The sequence below is a fragment of the Gracilinanus agilis genome, chromosome 1 (genome assembly GCF_016433145.1).
Source record: "Gracilinanus agilis isolate LMUSP501 chromosome 1, AgileGrace, whole genome shotgun sequence".
In the NCBI taxonomy this organism is placed as follows: Eukaryota; Metazoa; Chordata; class Mammalia; order Didelphimorphia; family Didelphidae; genus Gracilinanus; species Gracilinanus agilis.
The window spans coordinates 692,711,300-692,735,707 of NC_058130.1; the positions used below are offsets into that span (position 1 = coordinate 692,711,300).

The 24,408-nt window shown below is 36.4% G+C and overlaps 1 protein-coding gene across 1 annotated transcript in view; it reads right to left on the bottom strand.

Moving 5' to 3' along the window:
* Positions 1–24,408, bottom strand: part of COL22A1 (collagen type XXII alpha 1 chain) — a 506,948-nt gene that overhangs the window by 384,450 nt on the left and 98,090 nt on the right. Inside the window, exon 4 of the mRNA XM_044684460.1 lies at positions 18,474–18,585. Within this exon, the coding sequence (XP_044540395.1) occupies positions 18,474–18,585 (112 nt within the window). The remainder of the gene's footprint in view (positions 1–18,473; positions 18,586–24,408) is intronic.

Sequence of the window (24,408 nt, forward strand, 5' to 3'; positions counted from 1 at the left end):
TGTCCTGCCTTTCTTGTTCCTTTCCTAAGGCAGCCAGAAGAGTTGTTTCTTTAACCCTTCAGCAACCTGACTAGAAGCAGCATTCCCTCCAGATTCACAGAGCATCTGTATAATAGATTTAAAGCAAGGAGAGATCTTAGAAGTCTTATGTTCCAACCCCCTCATCTTACAGATGAAGAAATAGAGGTCTGTATGGATAGAGTGACTTGTCTAGCAACATAAAGTGACTTAACTAAGGTTATATATCTAGGAAAGTTACAAAAATGGTGCTAGAACCCAGACATTGACTCCTAATTTCTCTCTCTCTCTCTCTCTCTCTCTCTCTCTCTCTCTCTCTCTCTCTCTCTCTCTCAACCCACACACACTCCTCCTCTCTTTGACTTAGAGAACTCCACTTTGCTTCTCTAATGGTCACAGAAAAAAAAAGCAAGATTTATTTTATGGAAAATGCTTCTATTTCTCTAAAAAAATCAGAGGGCGATTATATACTCTTCCAAGGAGTATGCTGTCTTACCTCTTGGCCATGTGGAATGATGGTGTGATAGAACAGAAAAAGAACTCATAGATCCAATTCTAGTGCTAATATTTAGAAGCTTTATGACCTTGGGTACTTAATTCCCTTTTCTGGACCACAATTCCCTAATCTTCAAAATAAGAGGATTTTACTAGATAAGCTCTAAGGTCCTATGGAGCCAAGGCATCAAGGATATCAAAGAACCTGGTTCCCTGTCCTAGTCCTGCCTCTAAGCAGTCCCTTTCTGTAAATGACACTGGGGTCACTTCCCCCACTTTGGGCTCAGTTTTCTCATCAACAAAATGAGGAGATTGGAGAAGGTGATCGCTAAAGTATTTTTCAGCTAGTCTTCCATAATAACCATTAATTTGATTTTTATAGCACTTTGAGGTTTTCAAAGCACTTTTACTATGTATGAATTCTGTGATACTTATGACTTGAACCTGATTCTGTCTCACTCTGATTCAAACACTGCAGAGCTCAGGAATGATCACTCCAAGTGACACCAAGTGAAGGCAGACTCTGGCAAGGGATAAGACTAAAGATGCTAGATGCTGACTTGAAGAATGTCAGATCCTTTTAATAGTGTATTCATTTTACCAGTGGAATGTATGGATGAATAATAGAGCAGCTCAGTCAACACAGCCAAGATGGGAGAGTGGCCACGTCTTTGAAGTCATTCTCCAGTGGCATTTTGAGGAAATAAAAATCAAACCTGACTCAATTGAATGAAATGAGGTATGAAAATAAAATGGAGGAAATTTGGAATAGGGGACACAGCTTTTGACTGAAATGAAAGACTTAACTGGCATTAATTAGGTAAGAGAACTTAAGCAAGTGACATCACTTCCCTGTACCTCAATTTCTCTATAAAATATGGGTGAGTTAAAATAGAAAATCTACAAGTTTCTCTTTAACTCAACATGTTATGGACCCCAGAAAATTCTGAACACTTTGGTTCTGGAGACCTTTTCTACTTTTCCAATATCAGTGTAGGTTATTTTAGGTAATCAATTAAATACTCATGGACCAAGCCCCACCCAAGTACAATGTTTTCTTTTTACAGACAAAACAAAAATTACTAATTCAATAACAAAAACATTTAGTAAGACATAAAAGTAGAATAAATAAGAAGGAGTCAAGTCACAGAATTATTCTATGTTCCCATACAAAAATAAATGGAATCTCTTATACTTCCCAACATGGTGGCTAGAAGATAGGGATAGAGAGAAACTTAATAGGGAAATTATCCTTTAATATGTGAGTGGATGGGGTCAGGAAACTAATAATCATTCCTCAAGTTTCTCTCAGGAACTACTGCAACCTCTTGGCACAATAGTCACCTGGGTCCTAGCTCTGAGATTCCAGTTCTTCCTCTACGAAATTGATTCTCTGGGTTCCTAACCCCTACCGTCTAGTTATAAGTACTTTCTCATTTCTTCAATTACTTTTTATTTATTTATATATCTATATGTACTGTCCTTACAATAGAATATATGCTCTTTGAGGACAAGAAGCAATTTTTTTGGTCATTATTTTCCTAGCTCTTTGAAATAATGGAGCCTCAATAAATATATGTTGAATCAAACTTAACATTCTCTTCTGTAGGACAACCTAGCACATGACATTTATACATACATACATACATACATACACACGCACATATATATGTGTATATATATATATATATATATATATATATATACTTAAGAAATGCTTAATGCATTCTGTGAACATTTTTTTAACTTTCTAGCTCATCATCAACTTAGCATTGTATTCTGTCTAAAGTAAATAACAAATACTTCTTGTATTTCTAGATCTTTTGAATACATGTTTTCAAATATCAGAAGGTCTGTCCTCTGGAAGGCAAGTTGGTCTTGGGCTATTTGCCTCCAGAAAGAAAAATTTGGATTAACCAGTGGAAGTTATAGAATAACCCAAAATGACTATCTAGTTCTGAAATTCTATTATCACAGTGTCACAGATACACACATAGTTGTCTACTGAAGGCCCATTTTCTTGCATCATCGTGTTGGTTAGGTGATGCTGTATAAGTGGAATTTTGTACCTTTTGAACTATGTCCCCCAGAATTCCTTTCATCTCCCAGCATCCTTTTCCCTGCGCTTCCACTTTTGTGCGGTCAGGTTTGCTTATAAATTCTGTAACTCCTCCCTCTTCTCTTCTTTCAGGACCTGGGCTGGATTCCCTAGCTTTTTTACTTCAGTTATTATTAATAAACTTTATTAAATATAATACTTAGAATATTGGATATTAATTTTAAAACTCACAATGCTAAGTATTTAAAGGCTGTAGCATAATCTTAGCTCTGATCAGTGCAAGCTCAGAAAGGGACTTAGGTAATAGATTATAGGAATGTTATTCTAGACCAGTCTCATTAAATTCAGAGAGGTTCATCATGAGTTCTGGCAGCCATATAACTAATGTTTCAGCTACAACAACTCAAAAAATTTGTCCACTAGAGTCCCTCCCCCTTTTTTTGGCTATTATTTTTGCTATTTTTTTTTGCTATTATTTTGAACGAGATACAGAGATGTGAGACAGATGCTATTACTGTTAGGTAGATTCAGAACTGAGTAAATGATTAAACCTAAAGAGTACTCATTGATAGATCATTGTTAATTTAGAAATTATTCTTGAGTGAAATATCTCAAAGATCTAAGTTTGGTCCTGTGGAGTTTAACAATTTTTGCCATCAGTAACTTTAAAAATGGCATTGGATACATGTTTAAAACATGTGCAGATGACACAAAGCTAGAAACAAAAGCTAACTAAGAGGATAACAAAGTCAGGATTCCAAAATAGCTTGATCAATAAGACTTTATAATGAGATAAAATTCATTCTGGATATATGTAAATTTTTATTTATTCTTTACATTCATCTACTTCAAAATTTAAAAATGGAGGAGCCATAGCCGATAGAGTACAAATATGCATCAAAAGACCTATGGGTTTTAGTGGAGCACCAGTATGATAAAAATCAAATCAAAAAAGGTGATGCAAATTTAGAATTAAGAGAGGCAGAATGTCCAGGATTAGGGGCATAGACTCAGTTATAGTGGTTTGAGGCATTTATTTATCCCAACACTATGATAGATACAAGAACATATACAAAAATTGGAGACAATGTGCAACAATAGAGTACCTTGGAAGGACTATAGGACTTAAGCATTCAGTGGTCTGGATTCCAAATGTAGTTCTGACATTAACAACTCTATGATATTGGATTAAATGTTTCCTCTTCTAATTCCTCTTCCTTTCCTCTTCTAATATTTTCTCTTTCAAAGTCTCTTTCATTGCTGATATTTTATGATTTATTTCTGATTCTGTTGGTTAATTCCTATTTATCCTGTACATAGGTTGTCTGAACACAACTGTTGTCATGCTATCTACCTCATTAGATTGTGAGATCCTTGACAGCAAAGATTATATTTTGCTTTTCTTTGTATCCTGAGTATTTGGCATAATGCCTGGCACAAAGTAGATGCTTAATAAATATTTATTATTGACTGACTGACTGACTGACTGAGAACAGAGAGTAGGAGCAGGCAAGGGGACTAGCCTCTCCACCTTGAGGCATCCAAGGACAGGCAGGCATGATAAATACAAAAAGAAAATGAATTGTGTATTCCAGTTGTTTTTTATAGTTCTTCCATACATTATAGAATAGGATTCCAAATAACCCCAGAATGCGTCTGTCCCCTGATTGCTCTAATTATGATTTTATATAAGGACTCTTATTTTGTTTTTCTTTGTTTCTCCTGTGGAAGGCTGCCTTGTAAACTCAACTCTTCCCCGGCCCCCCTCCCATGGGGAAGTCTTCAAGCATTTGAGAAATAATTGGGGAAAAAATAAATATTGAAACTTAGCATCCATTTTCATCACAAATTAAATTAATTTGCATATTAAAAATGAAACAATGGAAAACAAAGGGACACTAATTTCTTGGATTTATTCTTTTGTTTTCATTAAAATTGAACTTATCTCTTATGGAATATCCTACAACAAATTTGCTCTTTTCAAGCATAAAATTAAAGTCCAAGTTTATTCTCCACATTGAACCCAAAAGGCCAATGTCATAGAATATTAGAATATAGGATACAAAATATTAGAGAGGTAATTGACCTTAGAACATAGGAAACATATGAGAGAGAGAAAAAAGACCTAGAACATAGAAAGATAAACAGAATATAGTGTTAAGCAAAGAGCCTTAGAATTTAGGCTAAGCATAGAATTCATACAAAAAACATTTATTATCTGCTTGCTGTGTTCAGAATACTGTACTAGGCAGAGAGGTTTAAACAAGACTCATACATAAAATGTGAGCTGTCCACAGAAACTCACAGTCTAGTCTTGGAAGAACATAAAATATTTGGGCTGCAAGAGATATCAGGATTTATCTACTCTAACACACTCATTTTGGAATAGAAAAATTGAGAAATATCAAGTGGAAATGATTTGCTTAAAGTGGAAGACTTTCTAGGTAGCAGAGCTGAAACAAGAACTCCATTCACCCAAGTCCCGCAATATTAGGAAATTAAAACCAGGAAAGTGTTTGGACATCAGCCATTTCAAGCCTCATTTTCAGGTAACTGAAGACCAGATATGATATAACATGTCCAAGTCACCAAATGAGTAGGAGAACCAAAATTTGACTACTTGATATTTATTTCCCCATACAAGAGTGGGATATTTCCTGGGCCCTTAATTGTTGAGGTGGATACTGAGGAAATATCATGAAAAAGAAACTGATGACCTTAAGGGAATTCTGTCTAACTAAGAAGATGCTGAATTTTAGATTTGTCTTTCTAAGAAAAAGGACCACAGAGATTTTAAAATTACCTTGGCACTAATGTTCAAAGGTCAAGTAAGCTAAGGTCATGAATTATTCAGATCCGAAGTTCCATAGTGGGTGCTTAATGCATTTTTATTGAATTAAATTCAAGAATCTATGCAAACTCTAAGTATAGGACTCAGAGGAGCCCCAGGTGCTGAAGGGATTCAAATCAATTTATTCATCCATAAATTCATTCATTCATAAATGTGTTCATTCACAAGTTAATTTATTCATAACTGCATTCATTCATCCTCTTACTCCAAAAAGTATTCAATGTATTTATTCTTCAGGCAAAGAGTTTATGCTTATATTATGCTTATATTACAGCGTCGGAGAGATCTTGCTTCAACTCTTCCTTAGCACCTCTCTCTATAACACCTTCAATATCTTCTTCTACACGGGCTCCTTCCATTTTCTTTTCAAACATATGTATTCCCCCCCATTAAGAAAAAAAGCAACAGCAGTGGTTAAAATAAACATAATGACACCTATATCTTGCTGTCCCTTCTGTCTACTAACTGGGTTAACATTATAGGGAGGTAGATTCTTGTTTAACATGACAAAGAAGTAGTAATGTTTCCTAAAATGCCTTTGGGAATAATGAGTTCCCTTTTATTGGAGGTCTTCAAACAAAACCTGAAAGATCAACTATCAGGTGCGAAGAGCTGGACTGCATGACATCTAAGAACTTTTCCAATTCTGAGATTCCGTGACTGGTTCTCCTTTGTCCTCTTGGGTTACTCCTTCCAGTCTTTTTGATGGTCTTTCCTCCACTGTCCTAATCTCCAGTCAAGTTCTGGAACTTGAAGGTACTGCCTCTTGCTGGAATTTCTCAGTTCTGGTACAAGCAACACCTTGCTGAGGAAATTCACTCTACCAATCCAGGTTGGCACTTTCTCTGCAAATTATATTCTTGGAGAGTTGAGCAGAGCACTCTATTGTAAAGGAACTTGTCCAGGATTACACAGTGTGTAATAGATCAGAATTAGAATTTGACCCAAGTGAGTTTAGAGACAAGTTATCTGTCCTTACTTCCTCTCTCCTCTCCTCCATGCAGGGAACTCTCCATCTCCAAATTCTGCCCACAACTCTATTTTCATATTCTCAATTTTCTTTTCAAACAAAATATCGACTTGAAGTTTAACTGATGCAAAATAGTAGCCACAAGGAAAGAGAACAAGTTTAGAGTTCAGGCTTATTTACAAAACATTACTGAGGAGGAGGATAAAAACTAAAAACATCATCTCATGAAACAGTGAAAAGCAATTAAGAGAAAAGGGGCCTGCAGAGTTGGGCACCAGTATCATCCAGAGAGCAATTTGAAATGAAATATAAAGGACAACAAAAAGACATGAAATGGAAGAGAGAGACTGGCATTTCCTAGCAATTTACTGTTATCAGTAGCAATGCTGGGATGACAGCATTTGGATTTTACCCACTCAGACTTTGATACATTATGTAAAAAGTGAAACTTACTTCAGAAGATAAAACTGAGAGCATTTGGTTTTGACCAAACACAGACAAAACTCCTTTTCGTCATTATTAGTATCATTATTATTATAGTGAACATAAGTGTCAAGATTAATATCAAATGGTCATTATTGGTATCATGCTGAAACAAGAATAATCCTGGGAAACAAAATAAAATATCATTACATTTGGAAGAAGCCATCAATCAGCTTGATGAGATTATACAGTATCTCCCGTGGAAAAAAAAACACTTCCTGAGTAGCTAGCATCATGGTCCCCAGGACCTCTTGATTAGCAATGTTGAAAATGATTGGCAATTCAGAGCGTGTGTGTCTGTGTGTGAGTGAGTGGGATGAAGATTCTTATCAGAGGAAGGGTTTTTCTCTCTCTGACTTGTAAGAGTAGATCTAGAAATAGTTCCACTTTTTGGTGTGTTTTTAAAAAAATCTTTCCTTTTTTTTGCATAACATTCTTTCAACTGGTCTTCAGAAATTACCTAATAACTACAGCTGTCCCAGTATGGGAAATAGAAATGTCTCTTCTAATGACCAAAAACTATGGCAGTGTACTAAAAAGTTCCTGGCAATGGGAAACACATGCTTGTCCAGGCAAGCCTGAATAAATGAGGGGCACAAATACAAAAGCAGAGATAATCCTTCCCTCTAAGAACTTATCTTCTAAAGAGGGCAAGATAATGCATATTGCAGAGAAATGGCTAGGAGTTCTTTGGTCCTTCCTGCAGAATTTTACAGGGATGTCCCCATCCCCCTTCCAGAGCCAGGGCAGAGTTGATTTGATTATTCTATCAGAACTTGGAGGAAGGATTCAAGGTTACTGTAAAGACCTGAAAATGGAGCTCCCAAATCTCTCAATTCTTAGCTGCCATCTTCAATCTTTTATTCTTTTTGAGTTTATGTCATTGATTAATGATCTTAAGAAATGTGTGATTCTAGCTTTGGAGGATGCTACCAGGGTAAACCTGAGTTCTTTTTGAGTTCCACAGCTGAGTTCCATAATCAAACACCAGCTTCCCACAAAAGTATGTCCTAGTAATCCCGCTAATTAATATAATCTAGAAGTTCTTTATAGTCTCCAGAATGAAATATAAATTCCTCTGTTAGATCCTCTGTATGGTCCCAACATACTTTTCTAGCCTGATTATATATTACTTTCCTTCCCACAATTTTAGGGTCCTAAAAACTAGCCTTCTAGCTATGCTTTTCATACAATACTCCTCATCTCTTCATTTATACATGCTATCTGTCTCCTATGTCAGCAATGCATACCTTTCACATTTCTGCCTCTCAGAATTCTTTGTTTCCTTCAAGATTCAATTCAAGTACTACCTTCTAGATCAAGGGTCAGCAACGTATGGCTCTGGAGCCTCTTTTGAGGGCCAGATATGGCTCTTTCTGCAGGAGCCATAAAGTCAATTTTTTTTCAGGCGCTTTTACAGGAGCGCACTGTGAGCACTGTACGGTTCACATGAAATTACATTTAAAAAAATGTGGTGTTTATGGCTCTCATGGTCAAAAAGGTTGCTGACCCCTATTCTAAATGAAGCCTTTCTTGATCCACCTCCCTAAATCCTAGTGCTCTGCCTCCCAAAATAATCATGTATTTTTTTATATATTTCATTAATTACTTGCATAAAGACATGCCACCCCTATAAAATGTAAGCTTCTTGAGGGCAAAGGCTATTTCATTTTTGTTTTTGTACTTTCAGTTCCTAGAAGAATGAATGACAGAGGTTTGTAGGTACTTGATGATTGATCTTCAATAATGCATATTCAAAAATAGAATCAAAAATCAAATCAAAAAAGGTGAAAAAGTCTACTGGTTTTGTAACCTGAAATGATTGAAGGAATAAGCTCATTGGTGATAATAGAAATCCATAGGTATGTCAAAATGGTGGCTAGACTTGTTATTTCAAATTCATTTTATCCCACACTAAAGACACCATTTTCCCCAGAAAAAATTCTTTCTATTCCTGACTTCTTTCTTTCATTTATAATACTGGCACATTCCAAAGCATCAAAGCTTGAAACCTTGAAGTTAACTTTGGCTCTTCTTTCACTCACTTTCAGTCCCAAATATAAAATCCCTGCCCCCAACATTCCCTACAGAGAAAACCTTTCTTGTTTACATAAAACAAAAAGAAAGAAGAGGGGAATAAAATGAAAATTAAGCAACATATCAATTGAATCTGACAGTATTATAATGCTTCATACCCAGTGTCCCTCACCTTTGCATAGAAGGGAAGGAAGTGCATCTACTCAACACTGTTTCTGATTTAAACAGATTCATTATGGCTATATAGAATTCACTTTTAGTTTTTATTTGTTTTGTTTTCTTTTAGTTTGATTTGGCTTTTCCCCCATTTACATCATAATGGTCATTGTGTATATTATTTTCCTTGGTCTGCTTGCTTTACTTTTTTTTATTTGCTGTTCTACTTTATATTCATTTTTTCTTATGGCACAATAATATCTTATGCTCAAAATTGATTAGCCATTCCTTAATCAATAAGCATATAGTTCCAGTTATTTGGCACTATAAAAGAGCTACAATGAAAACTTTGGCCAATATGAAACCCACATCTAGAAATGGTCTTCCATTCCCCATCTAAAAAAACACCATCCATTTATGTTTTGGGAAGTATCTCCCTTAATATTATATAAAACTGCATACCCTTTGATCCAGTGATACTACTAGTAGGTCTATATCCCAAAGAGATTATAAAAGGGAAAAGGACATACGTGTACAAAACTATTTATGTCAGCCCTTTTTGTGGGGGTAAAAATTGGAAATTGGGGGGACATCCATCAATTGGGAAATAGCTGAACAAAATGTGGTATATGATGGTGAGGGAATACTATTGTGCTCTAAAAAATGATGAACAGAATGATTTCAAAAGGAGCTGGAAAAACCTACATGAACCAAGGCAGAGTGAAATAAGCAGAACCAGAAGAACACTGTACACAGTAACAGCAATATTGTGGGATGATCAACTGTGAAAGACTTAGCTACTCTCAGTAGTACAATGATCCAGAACAATTCTGAAAGTCTTATGACAATGCTCTCCACTTCCAGAGAAAGAATTGTTGGAGTCAAAATGTATATCAAAGCATATGATTTTTCACTTTAGATTATTTTTTTTGTGTTTTTGTTTTGGAGTTTTGGTTATATAATATTATTCTCTTACAAAAATGATCAACAGAGATATATGTTTTGAATGACTATATATATATATATATATATGTATATATATATATATATATATACACATATAAAACCCAGATCAAATTGCTTATCGTTTCTCAGAAAGGTGAGAGAAGGGAGGAAGGGAGGCAATTTGAATCTGATAGCTTCAGAAAACCTATGTGGAAAATTGTTACTATGTGTAATTTGTAAAATAAAATATCTTTATAAAAAAAATTAAGATCTCAATTTAGATATCACCACCTCCATGAAGTCTTCACTAACTACTCCAGCTTATAGTGATACATTTCTCAAATTTCTCCTATAGTTTTGCCTAGACCTCTCCTATGCACTTATTATGTTCTCTCTTGTGATCTAATTTACACAATTCTTTGTGAAGATATCTTTTTTCTACTATTATATTGTAAGATCTAAGGTGTATTTCATAACTACATTTTAATTCTCGACATCTAGTACAGTATACTGAACCCAAGAAGCATTTAGACAAGGTTTGCTGAATTGAATTAAAATGAAGAGTTTTCCGAAAAGTACAAACTGCTGGAAACAATCTTTCAGTGGAATGAGTGGTGCTTTGAGTCCTAGGATTTGGGTTCAAGTCTGACCTCTGTCACTACTTTTAAGGTCTTGGGGAAGTGGTTTGACTTTTCAGTTTTATCATTTCCCATTGCTATACCTTTTCATAGGCTATCCTCCATGCCAGGAATATACTTATTTCTTATCTCCACCTCTTAGAATTCTGTTTCCATTAAAACTCAAGTCCTGTCAGTTTCTACATAACCCACATTACTTTTTTTTTCTTATTTCTAGGCTACTTCTTCGAAACAACCAAATCTTGAATGCAGTGAATGTACATTTTGTGTACTCTCTACTTATGTCTTTATTTCGTGTGCATTTAATATAAACTTGTAGTTCTATGTGACTCCCAGATAGAAAGTATGCTCCTTAGGGTCAGGAACTATTTTTTTCCTTTTGCCTTTGTAAGCCTGGAACTAACAAGACACAACACTCACTATTAATTGATCTGAACTCGGAGGGTCTGGAATTATATGCCATCTATACTTCCTTCCAGCTTCAAATTTATTGTCCTCCAAACCCATACAAAATGCTAACACCATTCCTGGCTGAGAATATGTGCAAATATCCTCTCTTCTCTTTGAAGTTTGATTTCTTTTCTTTCAGCTGCCTGGTGTGATACAATCTACAAAATTACCTTGGGCCTCATTTCTATTTCAACCAAACTCCAATTTTCACTTTTCTTGAGTTTTCATCTTCATGGAAACTCAGGTTAAACACTCTCAGTGTTAACGAGGTCACAAACCAACAGAGTAGGGTTGTTTTCCATATTGCCTACCTATGATTCTTCTCCAGTGCTCCTGAATGTTTATATAAGCAAAGAAAACAGAGCCAGCCCTCAAAATAGATGCAACTGATTCCATAACAGCAGAAAGTACATCTTGTTCATGGTTGCTGAAAGAAGGAAAATGGGCTGAAGGCACAGAGATCGAGCTAAGACAATGAGATGCTGTCTAAGCAGTGTCCCTTTTGGGGAGGCAGATGCCATGGTAATGGATGCTAAGGAGACAATTTCAGACATGGGTAAACAAAGGGAGAAAGTGAAACATCAGCTTGTAGGTAGAAACAGGGTTAGATGAGTCAGAATTGTGGCCAGGACAGGGGCAGGATATGCAGATGTCTGGGTCCCTCCTACTAGAAGGGTTTTGGTAAGGGTCTGGAAAGGATATGGAAAAACCAATACAGCAGCACATTATTTGATCATCACAAGCTAAGAATCTATGGATTCAGAATTCAGAAAAAGAGCAGTTGACAGAGAAGTGGGAGAAAGTATCTCAGAGGTCAAATCACTCAGAAGCCTGAAATCTAGGGTGCCAGGGAAAGCAAGAAAGAAAGGGGATACGGAATAAGGAGTCAGAGGACCTGGACATGAATTTCAGTTAAGCTAATTATTAATTGGGTCACTTTGGGCAAGTTATTTAACCTCTTCCTTATCTATAAAAATAGAATTTGCATAAGATGGTCTCTAAGGTCCCTTTCAGATATAAATCCTAATATCCTATGACCAGCCCTGGGAAGCAGAAGAAAAAAATGAGATTTAGCATCTTACTACATTACGACCTTTATTAACCTTTATTTAAACTAAATTTAACCCTTTATTTAAAACATTTAGTACATTAAACAAATCCAACTACCCCCCCCAAAAAAAACATCCTCCCTTCTAGGAGAATTATTATATAGATATATCAATCAGTGATTCCCAAAGTGGGCGCTATCACCCCCTGGTGGGTGCTGCAGTGATCCAAGGGTGTGGAATTACCACAGGTGCATTTATCTTTCCTATTAATTGCTATTAAAATTAAAAAAAAATAATTTCCAGGGGGCTAAGTAATATTTTTTCTGGAAAGGGGGCGGTAGGCCAAAAAAGTTTGGCCACTGATATATATATTTTCCCCAGGAAGAAATGTGTCTACAGGTATCCTTGGAAATGTGTCTACAGGTATCCTTGGAAAACCAAGCTCTATACTTGAGACAAGTAACAGGAACTTACTAAGAAAAAAGAAAGGGAACATTAACTAGAGGCAGATCTTAACAGATGATCAAGAATAAATGCTTTTTTAAAAAAGCAATACAAGGTACTTTGCATATGTAATAAGAATAAACGGCTTAACACTTACAAAGCACTCTGGGCATGATTAGACATCATTAGAGGCTGAAAACACTATGAGGAAAGCAGCAGAAGTATTACTAACACCCTTCTACAGATGAGGAAACTGAAGCTTTTAGACATTAAATGACTTGCTTATGGTCTTGTTATTAGAAAGTATCAAGCGGCCTCTAAATCCAGGTCTTCCTGATTCCAAGTCCAGCATTCTTCCCACTAAGTTGCACCTACTTTCACAATGGAAAGAACAGGAAAGGGACTAGAGGATAAATGACATCCTTGTTTTCCCAAAAGGGAAGAGAAGAAGAGAAGAGGCTATTCCAGATTTCTTGCAAAAAGGGGCATACATATACTTTCAGATAGTCATTGGATCAAATGGCTTTGTTTAGCTTCTTTTTGTGTGTCAAAAGGACTGGAAAAGATGGTTATATAAAAACAAAAGGCATATATATATATATATGTATATACATATTTTTAAAGAAAGATTCACACTAGAAAAATGTTCAGGAAGATGAGAAAGGAAGAATTTAATGAAAAGCATTTCCTTGTCACTGTTTTTATGAAAAAGAGAGCTTTATAATATGGTCATCAGATACTCAAGACACCCACACACCTAGACAAACAATAGAATCACTACCTTGGTTTGATAATCCTATTTAATATTGGTTCTCTCTTTACCCTGAATTATCTGCACATATGCTCTAAATAAAATATGAGAGAGAGAGAGAGAGAGAGAGAGAGAGAGAGAGAGAGAGAGAGAGAGAGAGAGAGAGAGAGAGAATGGCATTTTGTCTGTTAATAATCCCTCCTACAGCTGGTGCTAGATGTGGGCTGCAGAGCATTTGCAGGTTCTCTTGTGGGGCCCCATTTCCCTTAAAAGAGTTTCTTGCACTGATCTGCCCCAGGGAACAAGATTCTGAATTCCCTACCATAGCTGTCACTTTTCAGTGCCTTCTTAGATTGATGGAGGCAAGAAAGAACATGGACAACTTGGTCCTAGGCAAAAGAAGCACAGGATGGAGGCAGGGAATATCAAGGCGCCAGCAGCCCCAGGGAAAATGAAAGCATTAGAAATAGATCGGGTCAGAAAATATTCCCTATCTCTGACCTGCTTCACTTTTTGATTCTTGAGCTGGTTCTAGCCTTCCAGTCCCAAATTCTACTCCTAAAGCTGTTTATCCAACTCTCTTCCAGTCATCTTATTCCTTTGAGTTTTCCTCCTCCAAAGAAAGTCAGGTCCTATCTCAGTCTGGGTTTTGGATTTAAGATGGACAAATTCTCAGTTGACATGCCTGCCCTTTTCCTTCCAAGTGAAGGTTGTCCTGATCCTAGCTTGACATTTGCCTAAATATTGCCCTACATTTTCCCTGTCCCAGGTGAGATTTGGTTGTTCATTTGTCCAGGTCTGACCCTTTGAAACCCCATATGCCATAGCAATCCATGGGGGTTTTCTTGGCAAAGACACCAGAGAGGTTTTGTGATTTCCTCCTCCAGTGGATCCCAGTGGATATTTTTTGTCAGGCAGAGATGAAATGACTTGACCAGGTCATACAATTAGGAAGTGTCTGAGGCCAGATTCAATTCAGGTCTTCTTGGCTCAAGGCCCAGTATTCTATCCACTAGGCCACCTTGCTGTCTCACCAGATAAAATATGACATACGGGAATAATAGATTATATCTCTAGAAAGTCCACATGAATGTACACAATTGTTATTGAGAGAGGCAAACCTCTTGGTTACTCATTAGATTATAAGATCCTTGAGAGCAAGGAGTGTCTTCTGCCTCTTTTTTGAATCGCCAGAGCTTGGTAGAGTGCCTGGCACAATTTTTGTCTGTTTTTCATTTGTGTCTGACTTCATGACCCCATTTGGGGTTTTCCTGGCAAAGATACTGAAATGGTTTGCCATTTTTTTCTCCAGCTCATTTTACAGATGAGGAAACCGAGGGACACAAGGTTAAGTTAATTGTCCAGGCTCATATTGCTAGAAAGTGAATGAGGGCAGATGGGAACTTGGGAAAAGGAGTCTTCCTGACTCTAGGACTGGCACTGTCTCCACTGTGCCACTTAGCTGCCTGGCACATAGTGCATGCTAAATAATTGATTATTAATTGAACATACCAGAATCAATTTCTCCAATTAAGTTTCTCTCCCCTAGTACCAATCAGCACTCTCAAGGAGGAGAGGCACTTCTAGAGCATCTATGCTTAGCTGAGACAAGTGTGGCAAAAGGGAAACTAGGGGAAAATACTCAAAGGAAAAAAAGGAAGGAAGAGATGGCAACAGAGATATCTCTAACAACCCATCTGAATGAAATGGAAAACCCTTTATAGTTTACAAAGGTATTGTTTCTCAAAATGACCCACCAAGGAGGTTAATGTGAGTATTATTATTCCCATTTTACAGGTTAGAACGTTTAGGCACAGAGATTGAAATCATTTAGAAAAGACTTACCCAGGTTAACACAGCTAGTTAGGATGAAGAGGAGCCAAGATTCATTCAGGACCAAGTTTATGATCTCCCACCCCATGTTTTTTACCATTCCATGAGGCAAGCTGTGTCTACTTCAAAGTATTGTTCAGGCTAATCTTGCTTGCTTTTCTCACAGATTCACAGGAGAAATATAAACTTTCTATCCTAAATTCTAATAACCTAGAGCCATGTGAGGGGAAAGGATCAGGGCTTATTTATGGCTGTGGCCAGAAGGTCACAGGTAAAGAAGTTATTAAGATCTGCATTTAAAATGACAAAAAGGCTCCGTTCTCCCCCAAACCACTACCTCACTTTCAAGACTTTCTATAATCTAGACCAGTGATGGGCAAACTTTTTAAAGAGGGGACCAAAGGAAATGAAATGTTTATCTGTCAGTCTATTTCTAAGACAACTCTTTCTAAGTTTCATTGTATTGTATCCTACTCATTGTATTCTTCAGATTAGGAATAGTGTCATGCAGTTGGATAGAACATTTTAGGGGTCTGTAGTTTGCCCATCACTGATCTAGACTATTCTGCCTATTTAAATATATCTCCCAGGTAGAATATGAAAAGCTTGATGGATTTGGAATCAGTAAACATGGATTCAATCGACTCTGCCACTACTACTTGTAACACCTGGAAGAAGTAAGTTTGTCTCTTTGACCTTAGTTTTCTCATTTGGAAAATGAGAGAATAGAATTAGATGATTTCTAAACTCCCTTCCACTTCTGAATCTATGATGCACCTCTTCACTCTAGCCCCAACCTTATAATCATCAACCCTTGGCCACATACCATATTAATGGTAATTCTCAACTTTGAGCCTTTAAACATGGTGTTTTCTCCTCCTCCTCCTCCTCGTGCACCTCTACCTCCTCCTCATCATCATTGTTACTCCTATGCCATTTTAAAATCCACAAAGTACTACTATACATATATTATCTCATTTGAGCCTCACAGCAACTCTGTGAGGTAGGTGCTATTATTATATCCATTTTCTTTATGAGGAAACTGAGGCTCTGAAGTTTAAGGAAGTTACATGAATCACCCATGGTCACACAGTGAATGTGTAGGGTGGAAATCAAACCTAGATATCTGACTACAAGTCAGAAAGCTATGTCATGATGCCTTCCTTCACTGGGAATACCTTTTCCCTGCTCATTTTTTCAAATTCTATCCATTCCATGAAGTCCAATAGAAAGTTTACCTTTTTCATGAAAATTTACCCAGCTTACTATCATTATCATAATCTCTTCTATTTTTGAAATAAATTCTCAATGACTATCATATATATATAAAATATAAACAAATATAAATATATAAGTATATATTATATATCAAATATAGTATATTAAATATGTCATATATTATATATTAATACAATATGTAACATATTTAAGTATATATTTAATTAAATATAAATATAAATACAAATATATACATATATACATATATATGTTAACAACCCAGGTGGAATTAAGGCCAAGTTCTAAAGAAAACTAAATTAAAAGGAGTTTATTTTGTCATTGAACCATTTGCCTTCTTCCATCTAATGCCTCCTTCAGTTTCTCATGCTGGCTTTTGGTGACTCAACCATCATGGTACCACGGGCAAATCCCTCCTTGAAACACATAAAGACAAAAGAAAAAATGATCTTCCTAGCAAGCTAGCTATTCCTCCCCTCACATCCTACCTCCCTATCACCAGTGGAGTGGGAGAGCAATACGATTAAACATATCCCCGGTGTTTTATTTCTGATATCCAAAATGAGTTAATTGATCCAGAGGCACAGTTTGGTAGTGACAGAAACTGGAAGAGAAGCAAGCCTTGCTGACTCTGAGGCTCTCTCTTTCCATAATATCATGATTTTTTCAATATGAGCCTAAAAGTATGGTAGTCTATCTTCCCCCATTCACTCTTTCTTGCCAGGAGTAAAAGAGAGGTAAGAGGGAGAGGGAGAGAAATAGAATTACTGGAGTGACTTTCATAGCACTATTTAATGAGGTACCAATGATGGCTGTTGTAAGTAAAGTAGTATATCTTTTTTCCAGTTCTATTTCACATGTTGACAGTAATAATAATTAATATGTATCTATATATTAATATGTCTATTCATTTATAGACTTGTATGTAATATACAAAGCTACATAATATATAATAATAAAACATATGTGTAATATATCTATAAGTACATAGTTATGCATACGTGTATGTATATAGCTATCTACATATATACACACATTTATACATATTAAAGATCTCAAAGTGCAATGTAGCTATGGTATCAGACCAAAAGGCAGCAAATTAGTTTCAAAGTCAGTAAGTATTAATTTTCAAGAGCCAATAGTCTAAAGCCCTGCTCTCAGCATCACTTATTGTACTTGCCCAGTGCATACATAATGCTCCAGTTCAAATATTCACATTTATCTCTAGCTAAATGAATAAATTAAATGTCTCATTCTGTGTTTCCCCATCTCTGTGGCTAGGGAACTTCAGTCCCTAGATCTGGAATGACCTCTACCTTGGCCTCTGTCTTTGGAAATCCTATCCATCCTTCAAGGAATAGGTCATAAATGATCAGCTCAATTAAAAAAATCTACCCATCTGCCAAGACCACCTCAAATGCCATTTCTTCAATAAACCTTCTTTGATCCATTCCTCTTCTCTATGTGTGCTTGTGATACATGATTTATGTAGAGTCAAAACTATAAAAAATTTTCTCGAATGTAAGCTGTATTCACAAGAACTCATCATGACTAAAAAAGGGGCTTGAACAACATCGCAACCTCAATTTGCTTGAAGGCACCCATCTTATTTTCTTCTTGTAGTCTAAAATGCCATCTGCTGAATCCCAGGATGATTGATGGTAAGGATCATGGGTTTTGATATACACTCTTCAACCCCTAGACCAGTTCTGGGCACATAGTAGACCCTCAAATAAATCTTGTTGAGGAATGAATGCATGTTGATTTGTATCTTGAAGTTCTTTCAGAAGGGTCAAGAAAGGGGAAGTGAAATAAAAAAAAAATCTCTACAAAGATGAAAAAACAAACCAATCAAAAGAATAATTAGCAGGCTGAAAACCCAGGTGGGAGATCTGCTGGCTTCCACACCTCAAAGCATTCTGCCCAGGAGCAGGGCAATGGCCCTTGTCATCACTGGAGCCAACAACTATTGTCAGCTAGTCCCTTTCTCTCATCTTGCCTGGAGCTAGTTACAGGGCAGGCCCAGGAAGAGGGGAGCAGGGAGTCAGTCACACTTACTCAGTCCTTTGCACCACCGGGAAGGATCCCATTCGAACATAGGAACTCTGAGCACCACCTTCTTTCTTCCCCGAGATGTCCTTCACACTGAATAAATCCATCAGGTCAAAACCTGCCCAAAAATAAGTAGAGGGAAAAACAGAGTTGGCAATGGAGCAGGGCCCAGCAAACACAAAACCAAAGTCATGTCAGCTCTTTAAACCAGGCAAGAAGCCAGCCCCTCTGGCAAACAGGATGTGGAGAATAAGCAAACAGACCTGTTTAAATACATATTCATTGGGAAAAAAAACACAGTAACAGGCCATTAAGTTTTCCCATCTCTTCCATGAAAATAGAGAAATGCAGATGTTGAAGTTTTCTTAAAGAAATGCTAGATCATGAGTATCTTGCAGATATTTCAATATGTGATAAGCATTTATAGTATCAATATTTTTAATGCTTCAGACAATCTATGACTCCCAGTATACTTCCTCTGCCAATAGCGATCACAAGTTATCCACTGTGATGGGCAAGATATCCATAAAGGAAGAGAGAGGCAGCTCAAGAGTGCAGAAGGGATTCTAAGGAGACAAGACAGAATGAGCTAAGGTGCCAGTTACCATTGTGAAATGGTACAGAGTTAGAAGGGATCTTAGAATGTTAAGATGGAGAAGAATTATTATTAGAAAACAGTATTAGAGTTAGGAGGGCGCTTAACACATAGAATGCTGAAAGAGCTCAATTCTACAGCCTATTAGATCTGAAAGTTTTAAGGATGGCCTGAGAGGTCATATAAATTAGGGGCAGAGACAAGATTAAGACACTAGTCTCCTAACCCCCAGCTCAGCCATAGTTAAGGCCACTAGAATACAAAGTTTCTTTAGCTACTTCCAACTTTGTTTTTTTTTTTTAACCAATTCAATTCAACATTTATTAAGCACTCATAATAAGTTGAGAAATTGACATTCAGAGCTTCTGAAAGGGGAAGGATAACAAAGATATGTTAAAAACTGTGAGCTTTATTACTACCTTCCTCCCAGCAAAGAAAAAGTGACAGAGAATATTAATAGCTCTGGAATCACATAATTTCTTTCTCATCTATATAAAAATTGTAAGAATAATATATATATATATATATACATAAATCATGGGTGTCTCTCACAAAGGTATGAGAAAACAATGAGCAGGAGTCTGTATGTGATATTTTCCAAGAGACCACATTTTAACAATCATACAGTTTAATTTAAAGGTGAAGAGAATGACAAGGCAGAGGGGATAAGACCCCTCTAAGCTGAATATCTGTTTACAGTTTTTTTTTAAGTCCATAAAGTCCATTCAGTAGGACAAAATGGTTCCTTAATTTTTTTTCTACAGCACTCTTTCCCATAAATGTGAAAAAGCACACAAACTCCCTTGAGTGATAACAAGAGATACAATTTGGACAACATTTCTTAATATCAAGTAAGGTATAAAATGAGAAGACCTATGCTGACCAAGAATGGTCATTGCTATTATAGAAAGTGCTCAGTGTAAATTCAGAATCAGAGGGAAGTCCTTATAGATGGTAAAGTCCTCTAGATGGTCCTATTTAAAGAATGCGTGACACCAATTGCATCAAACCCAGGAGTACTGCTGAGCCACCAAAATGAAATCTATAATCACCCAAGATTTCAGCTTACCACCCACATGGGAGAAAAAAATTAATAAATGCTGTTGTAGCCCTAGCATTAGCGTGGTGCCTGGCACACAGCAAGCCCTTTTAAAATGTTCATTGACTGACGGACTAGAAAATTCATATTGATAGAGTGTGATATGCAGAATGGAAAACCCATAGAACTTGTTCATTAGTACAAATATCTAAGAAAAACTTTGTAAATGCACCATAAGCCAAGTCCAGAATTGTAAGGGAGCAAAAGAATAGACTGGGTTGCTTTTGGGAAACTGTCTGATTCTTTGATTAATTTCAGACTTTTCACTATAATGAGGATATTGTGAAGCTGAATGTCATAGAGCACTACAGTCGTGGAGGCACTGATATTTGTGTTCAGACACCAGGTAAGGGAGAGGAGCATGGTGGGCATGAATAGACTGCAACATGCTACAAACAAGGAATTATGTAGGGAAAATGGTATGAAGCATCTTCTCAGAGAATGTTGATTGAGAAGGGGAAAAAAAAGAAAAGATGGATCAGGTAGAAATGCTAGCTATTATTATTATTATTATTATTATTATTAACATTATTGCAGTGAGATAATACTTAAGCTTCCTGAGATTGTTACCTCATCTATAAAATGAGAGATGGACAAACTCATCTCAAAGTTCCCTTTTTGCTCCTTCATTCCCTTGAGGTCCAATGCTTTCCCTGAAGGCAGATACAGTCCATTCCAGGATTCACAATACACAAAAAATAAATAAAATACAATATAGAATGTGATTGAAAGGAAGAGGCACATAAAGGACCCTATGAGGGAAGGAAGGCAACAAGTGCTCAATGCATATCTGTGACATAAAGAAGATTAGATTATGTAAACTAAATTTTTTCCAGGTCTAAAACTCTATGAGATCCTTCTAAGTGGAGAGGCTAAGAGAATGCTTCAAGGAACAGAAGGCAATGAAGCTTAGCTTTAAAGTCTGAAATTTTAATTGATGCAAGAAGAACAAAAAGTCATCATTAGACTTCTGCACTGATACAAGAATGCCCCAATCCCTACAAAAGATGATTTTATTTTTTAATTTTCGATTCTGGTTAAAATAATGAAAACTTACAATCCCAAAGTCACTGAAAAGCAACTTTCCTAGAACTCATTAAGTAAATTTTAATGATAATAGGATATCTCATACAAACAGGGCATGGAGGAGGAGGGTTATTTTTCCTCTTCTTTTTTTCCTTTGTTTAACTTAAGTAACTGAAGTGCCCTGACTCACTGGCATTTCTAAGAATATAAACTCACAAAAGTTGTCTATAAATTCAAATATGTCTCTTGCTCCTTCATTGCATTTAAATGCCTCTTCTTGAGATTTAGGGCATGCTAATTCTATGATATGATACCAGAATTATGTTTGCTTCCCTTCCAGTACAACTACCTATCCTTGGTTCTGGTGTTAACATTTGAGAAAAATCTGAAAAGTTTCAGTTTGGGGAAAATGCTATGATAATACTTCATGTTCTAGCTATCAATTTTCAGTCTCTTTCTATCTCTTACTCTAAACTATTATAAAGTCATATTCTCACCATAAATTTAACATGTTAAATAATATGGCCCTACCCTTGGCTTCTGGACTTGTTCCAAATATCCTTTTCTACACACATAAAGCCCTAGACAAATTTACAAAAATCTTTGTCCACTGAACTCTCACTCTACCCTTATGCATTCATGGTCTTTCTCACATTGCTCTCTATGCCTCAAATATTTTCCTTTTCATCATTCAACGGTTGGATTTCCATCTGTAATTTAAAACGTACCAAAGACATATGTTACCTCTTCTAGAAAAGCTGTCTCTGATCTCTCCTGCCAGTGTCTTCACCATCAGATCTCAAATAGCTTCTTGCTTGCATTTCTGTAATGCACTTACCATATACCATTGTTTATCATAGTTGTTGGTTAGAATTTTAATCCTATCTGCCATTAGATTATAAACTCCATGAGGACAGGAACTATGTCTTATCTAAACTTAAAAAAAAGTCCCCAGGTATCTAACAGTGTAATATTCTAAGTCCATATTAAATAAATGTTATATTGTTGTTATAAAAATAATAGTTATATTATTGAACATTGAATAGCTACTTATGAAGTACCCACTACATGCTAGATGCAATCTTGTTTCCATTGGACTATATATGTTTTTAAGAACTATAACAACCTTGTAAGAAGATGCCCTTATGAAGAAAGAAATCTATCAGTAGTTAGAAGTCAAAATGACAGAGTATAAGCAGTACTCCAGCCAAACACCCCAATATTCCCCTTCAAACAACTTTAAAATAAATACTCCAATTAAATTTTGGAGTAGCAGAACCAACAAAGATAAGAATGAGATATTTTTTTTTGCCAAAGACATCTTAGGAGTTTGGCAGGAGAAGTCTCTGACACCAGAGTGGGCAATGGCCCTGAGCACTCCCAGAAGCAGCAACAGCTATGACCCTTTGAAGTGGCCATAAGAGCAGGAGCAGGAAAAGCAGCTTCACAAACTCTCAACTCAGAGATGGTCAGAGGGTTGGACAACTGCTCAGAAAGAGATTGCCGGGGACCCTTGGCTGGCCAGATGCAGCTGGCACTGAATGGTAATCCTACTACCCATAAAAGGTTCTGGGTCACAGTTCCAGAGCAGAGAGGAGGCCTTGTGGTCAGCCACAAGGCAGCAGGGTCCCTGGTGCAGAGAAGCACTAGTGCTTGTGGGCACAGGAGAGCAAAGCCTTCTCATGGGTGAATACCAGAAAGCAGTGAGTACACCTCTCTCTGGATCACAGCAATGTGGAAGCCCTGGAAGCTTCCAGATCTCCAAAACGATCTCTTCTGCCAAAAGGCACTATAGACCATAAAATAATATTAAAAAATTTCATTTCTCCCATAATGGTCTCATTTCAATATATATAGGGAACGGAGTCAAATTTATAAAAATGAAAGTCATTCCCCAATTGATAAATGGTGAAAGGATATGAAAAAATAATTTTCTGAAGAAAAAAAATCAATGCTATCTATGGCCATATGAAAAAATGTTTTAAATCACTTGATTAGAGAAATTCAAATTAAAATAACTGTGAGGTGCCATCTCACACCTTTCAGAAATGACAAATGCAAAGAGGATGAAAGGAAAAGAGGAACACTAATAAACCGCTGGTAGAGTCATAAACTGGTCCAGTCATTCCGGAGAACAATGTGGAACTGGGGAACTGGGCCCAAAGAGCTATAAAACTGTGCATATCCTGAACCCATAATACCATTCATTAGGGCTGTATTCCAAAGAGAGCAAAGAAAATGAAGAACCTATAGGTAAAAAAAAAAAAAAAAAAAAAAAAAAAAAAAAAAAAAAAAAAAGATTAATAGCAGCTCTTTTTGTGGAGGCAAAGAATTGGAAATTAAAGGAATTCTCATCAGATGGGGAAAGGCTAAAAAAGTTGTGGCACCTGATTGTGATGGAGTACTACTATAGCTCTAAGAAAAGACAAGGGGGATGTCTCAGAAAAACAAAAATCCTGGAAATACTTATATAAACTGATGTAAAGTGAAGTGCAAAGAACTGGGAGATCATTGTGCACAGTAACAGCACTGTTGTAACGATAATCAATTGTGAAAGACTTTGCTATTCTGATCAATACAATGATCTGAAACAATTCCAAAGGATGCATGATGAAAAAAATGCTATAATTCTAGAGAAACAAAACTAATGAACTGAGTTCAAACTAAAGTAAAATTTTCTTACACTTTTTGGCTTTTAAAAAATTTGGCTGATATAGAACTGTATTTTGCACAATTTCACATGTATAATTGATATCATTTTGTTTGCCTTCTCAGTAGGGACAGAGGGGTGAGAGGGAAAGAAAGAATTTGGAATTCAATTATAAAAGAAAAGAATGTTAAAAATAATAATTAAAAAAATTTATCAATTACCTCTATATCCCTAATTGGGTTTTTAGTTCATGAGTCACACATTGGCTTATTTTGATAACTTGATTTCTCTTCTGATGACTTTTCAAGTTTTATTGATAACTTTTGTTTTTAACACTACAATAATTTTGTTATAAATAAGCCATTCTGATAACAATAACAAACAATTCAGTACAACCAGCTGACATAGTCACCATGACCTATAGCACAGACAGTATTCCATACAAGAAGTACTCTATTTAGGAGCAGTTATCTAGGGGCTTATTAGATAAAGAGCAAGTCTGGAGACAGAAGGTCCTGGGTTCAAATGTGGCTTTGAGTACTTCCTGGTGAGAACCCTGGGCAAGTCACTT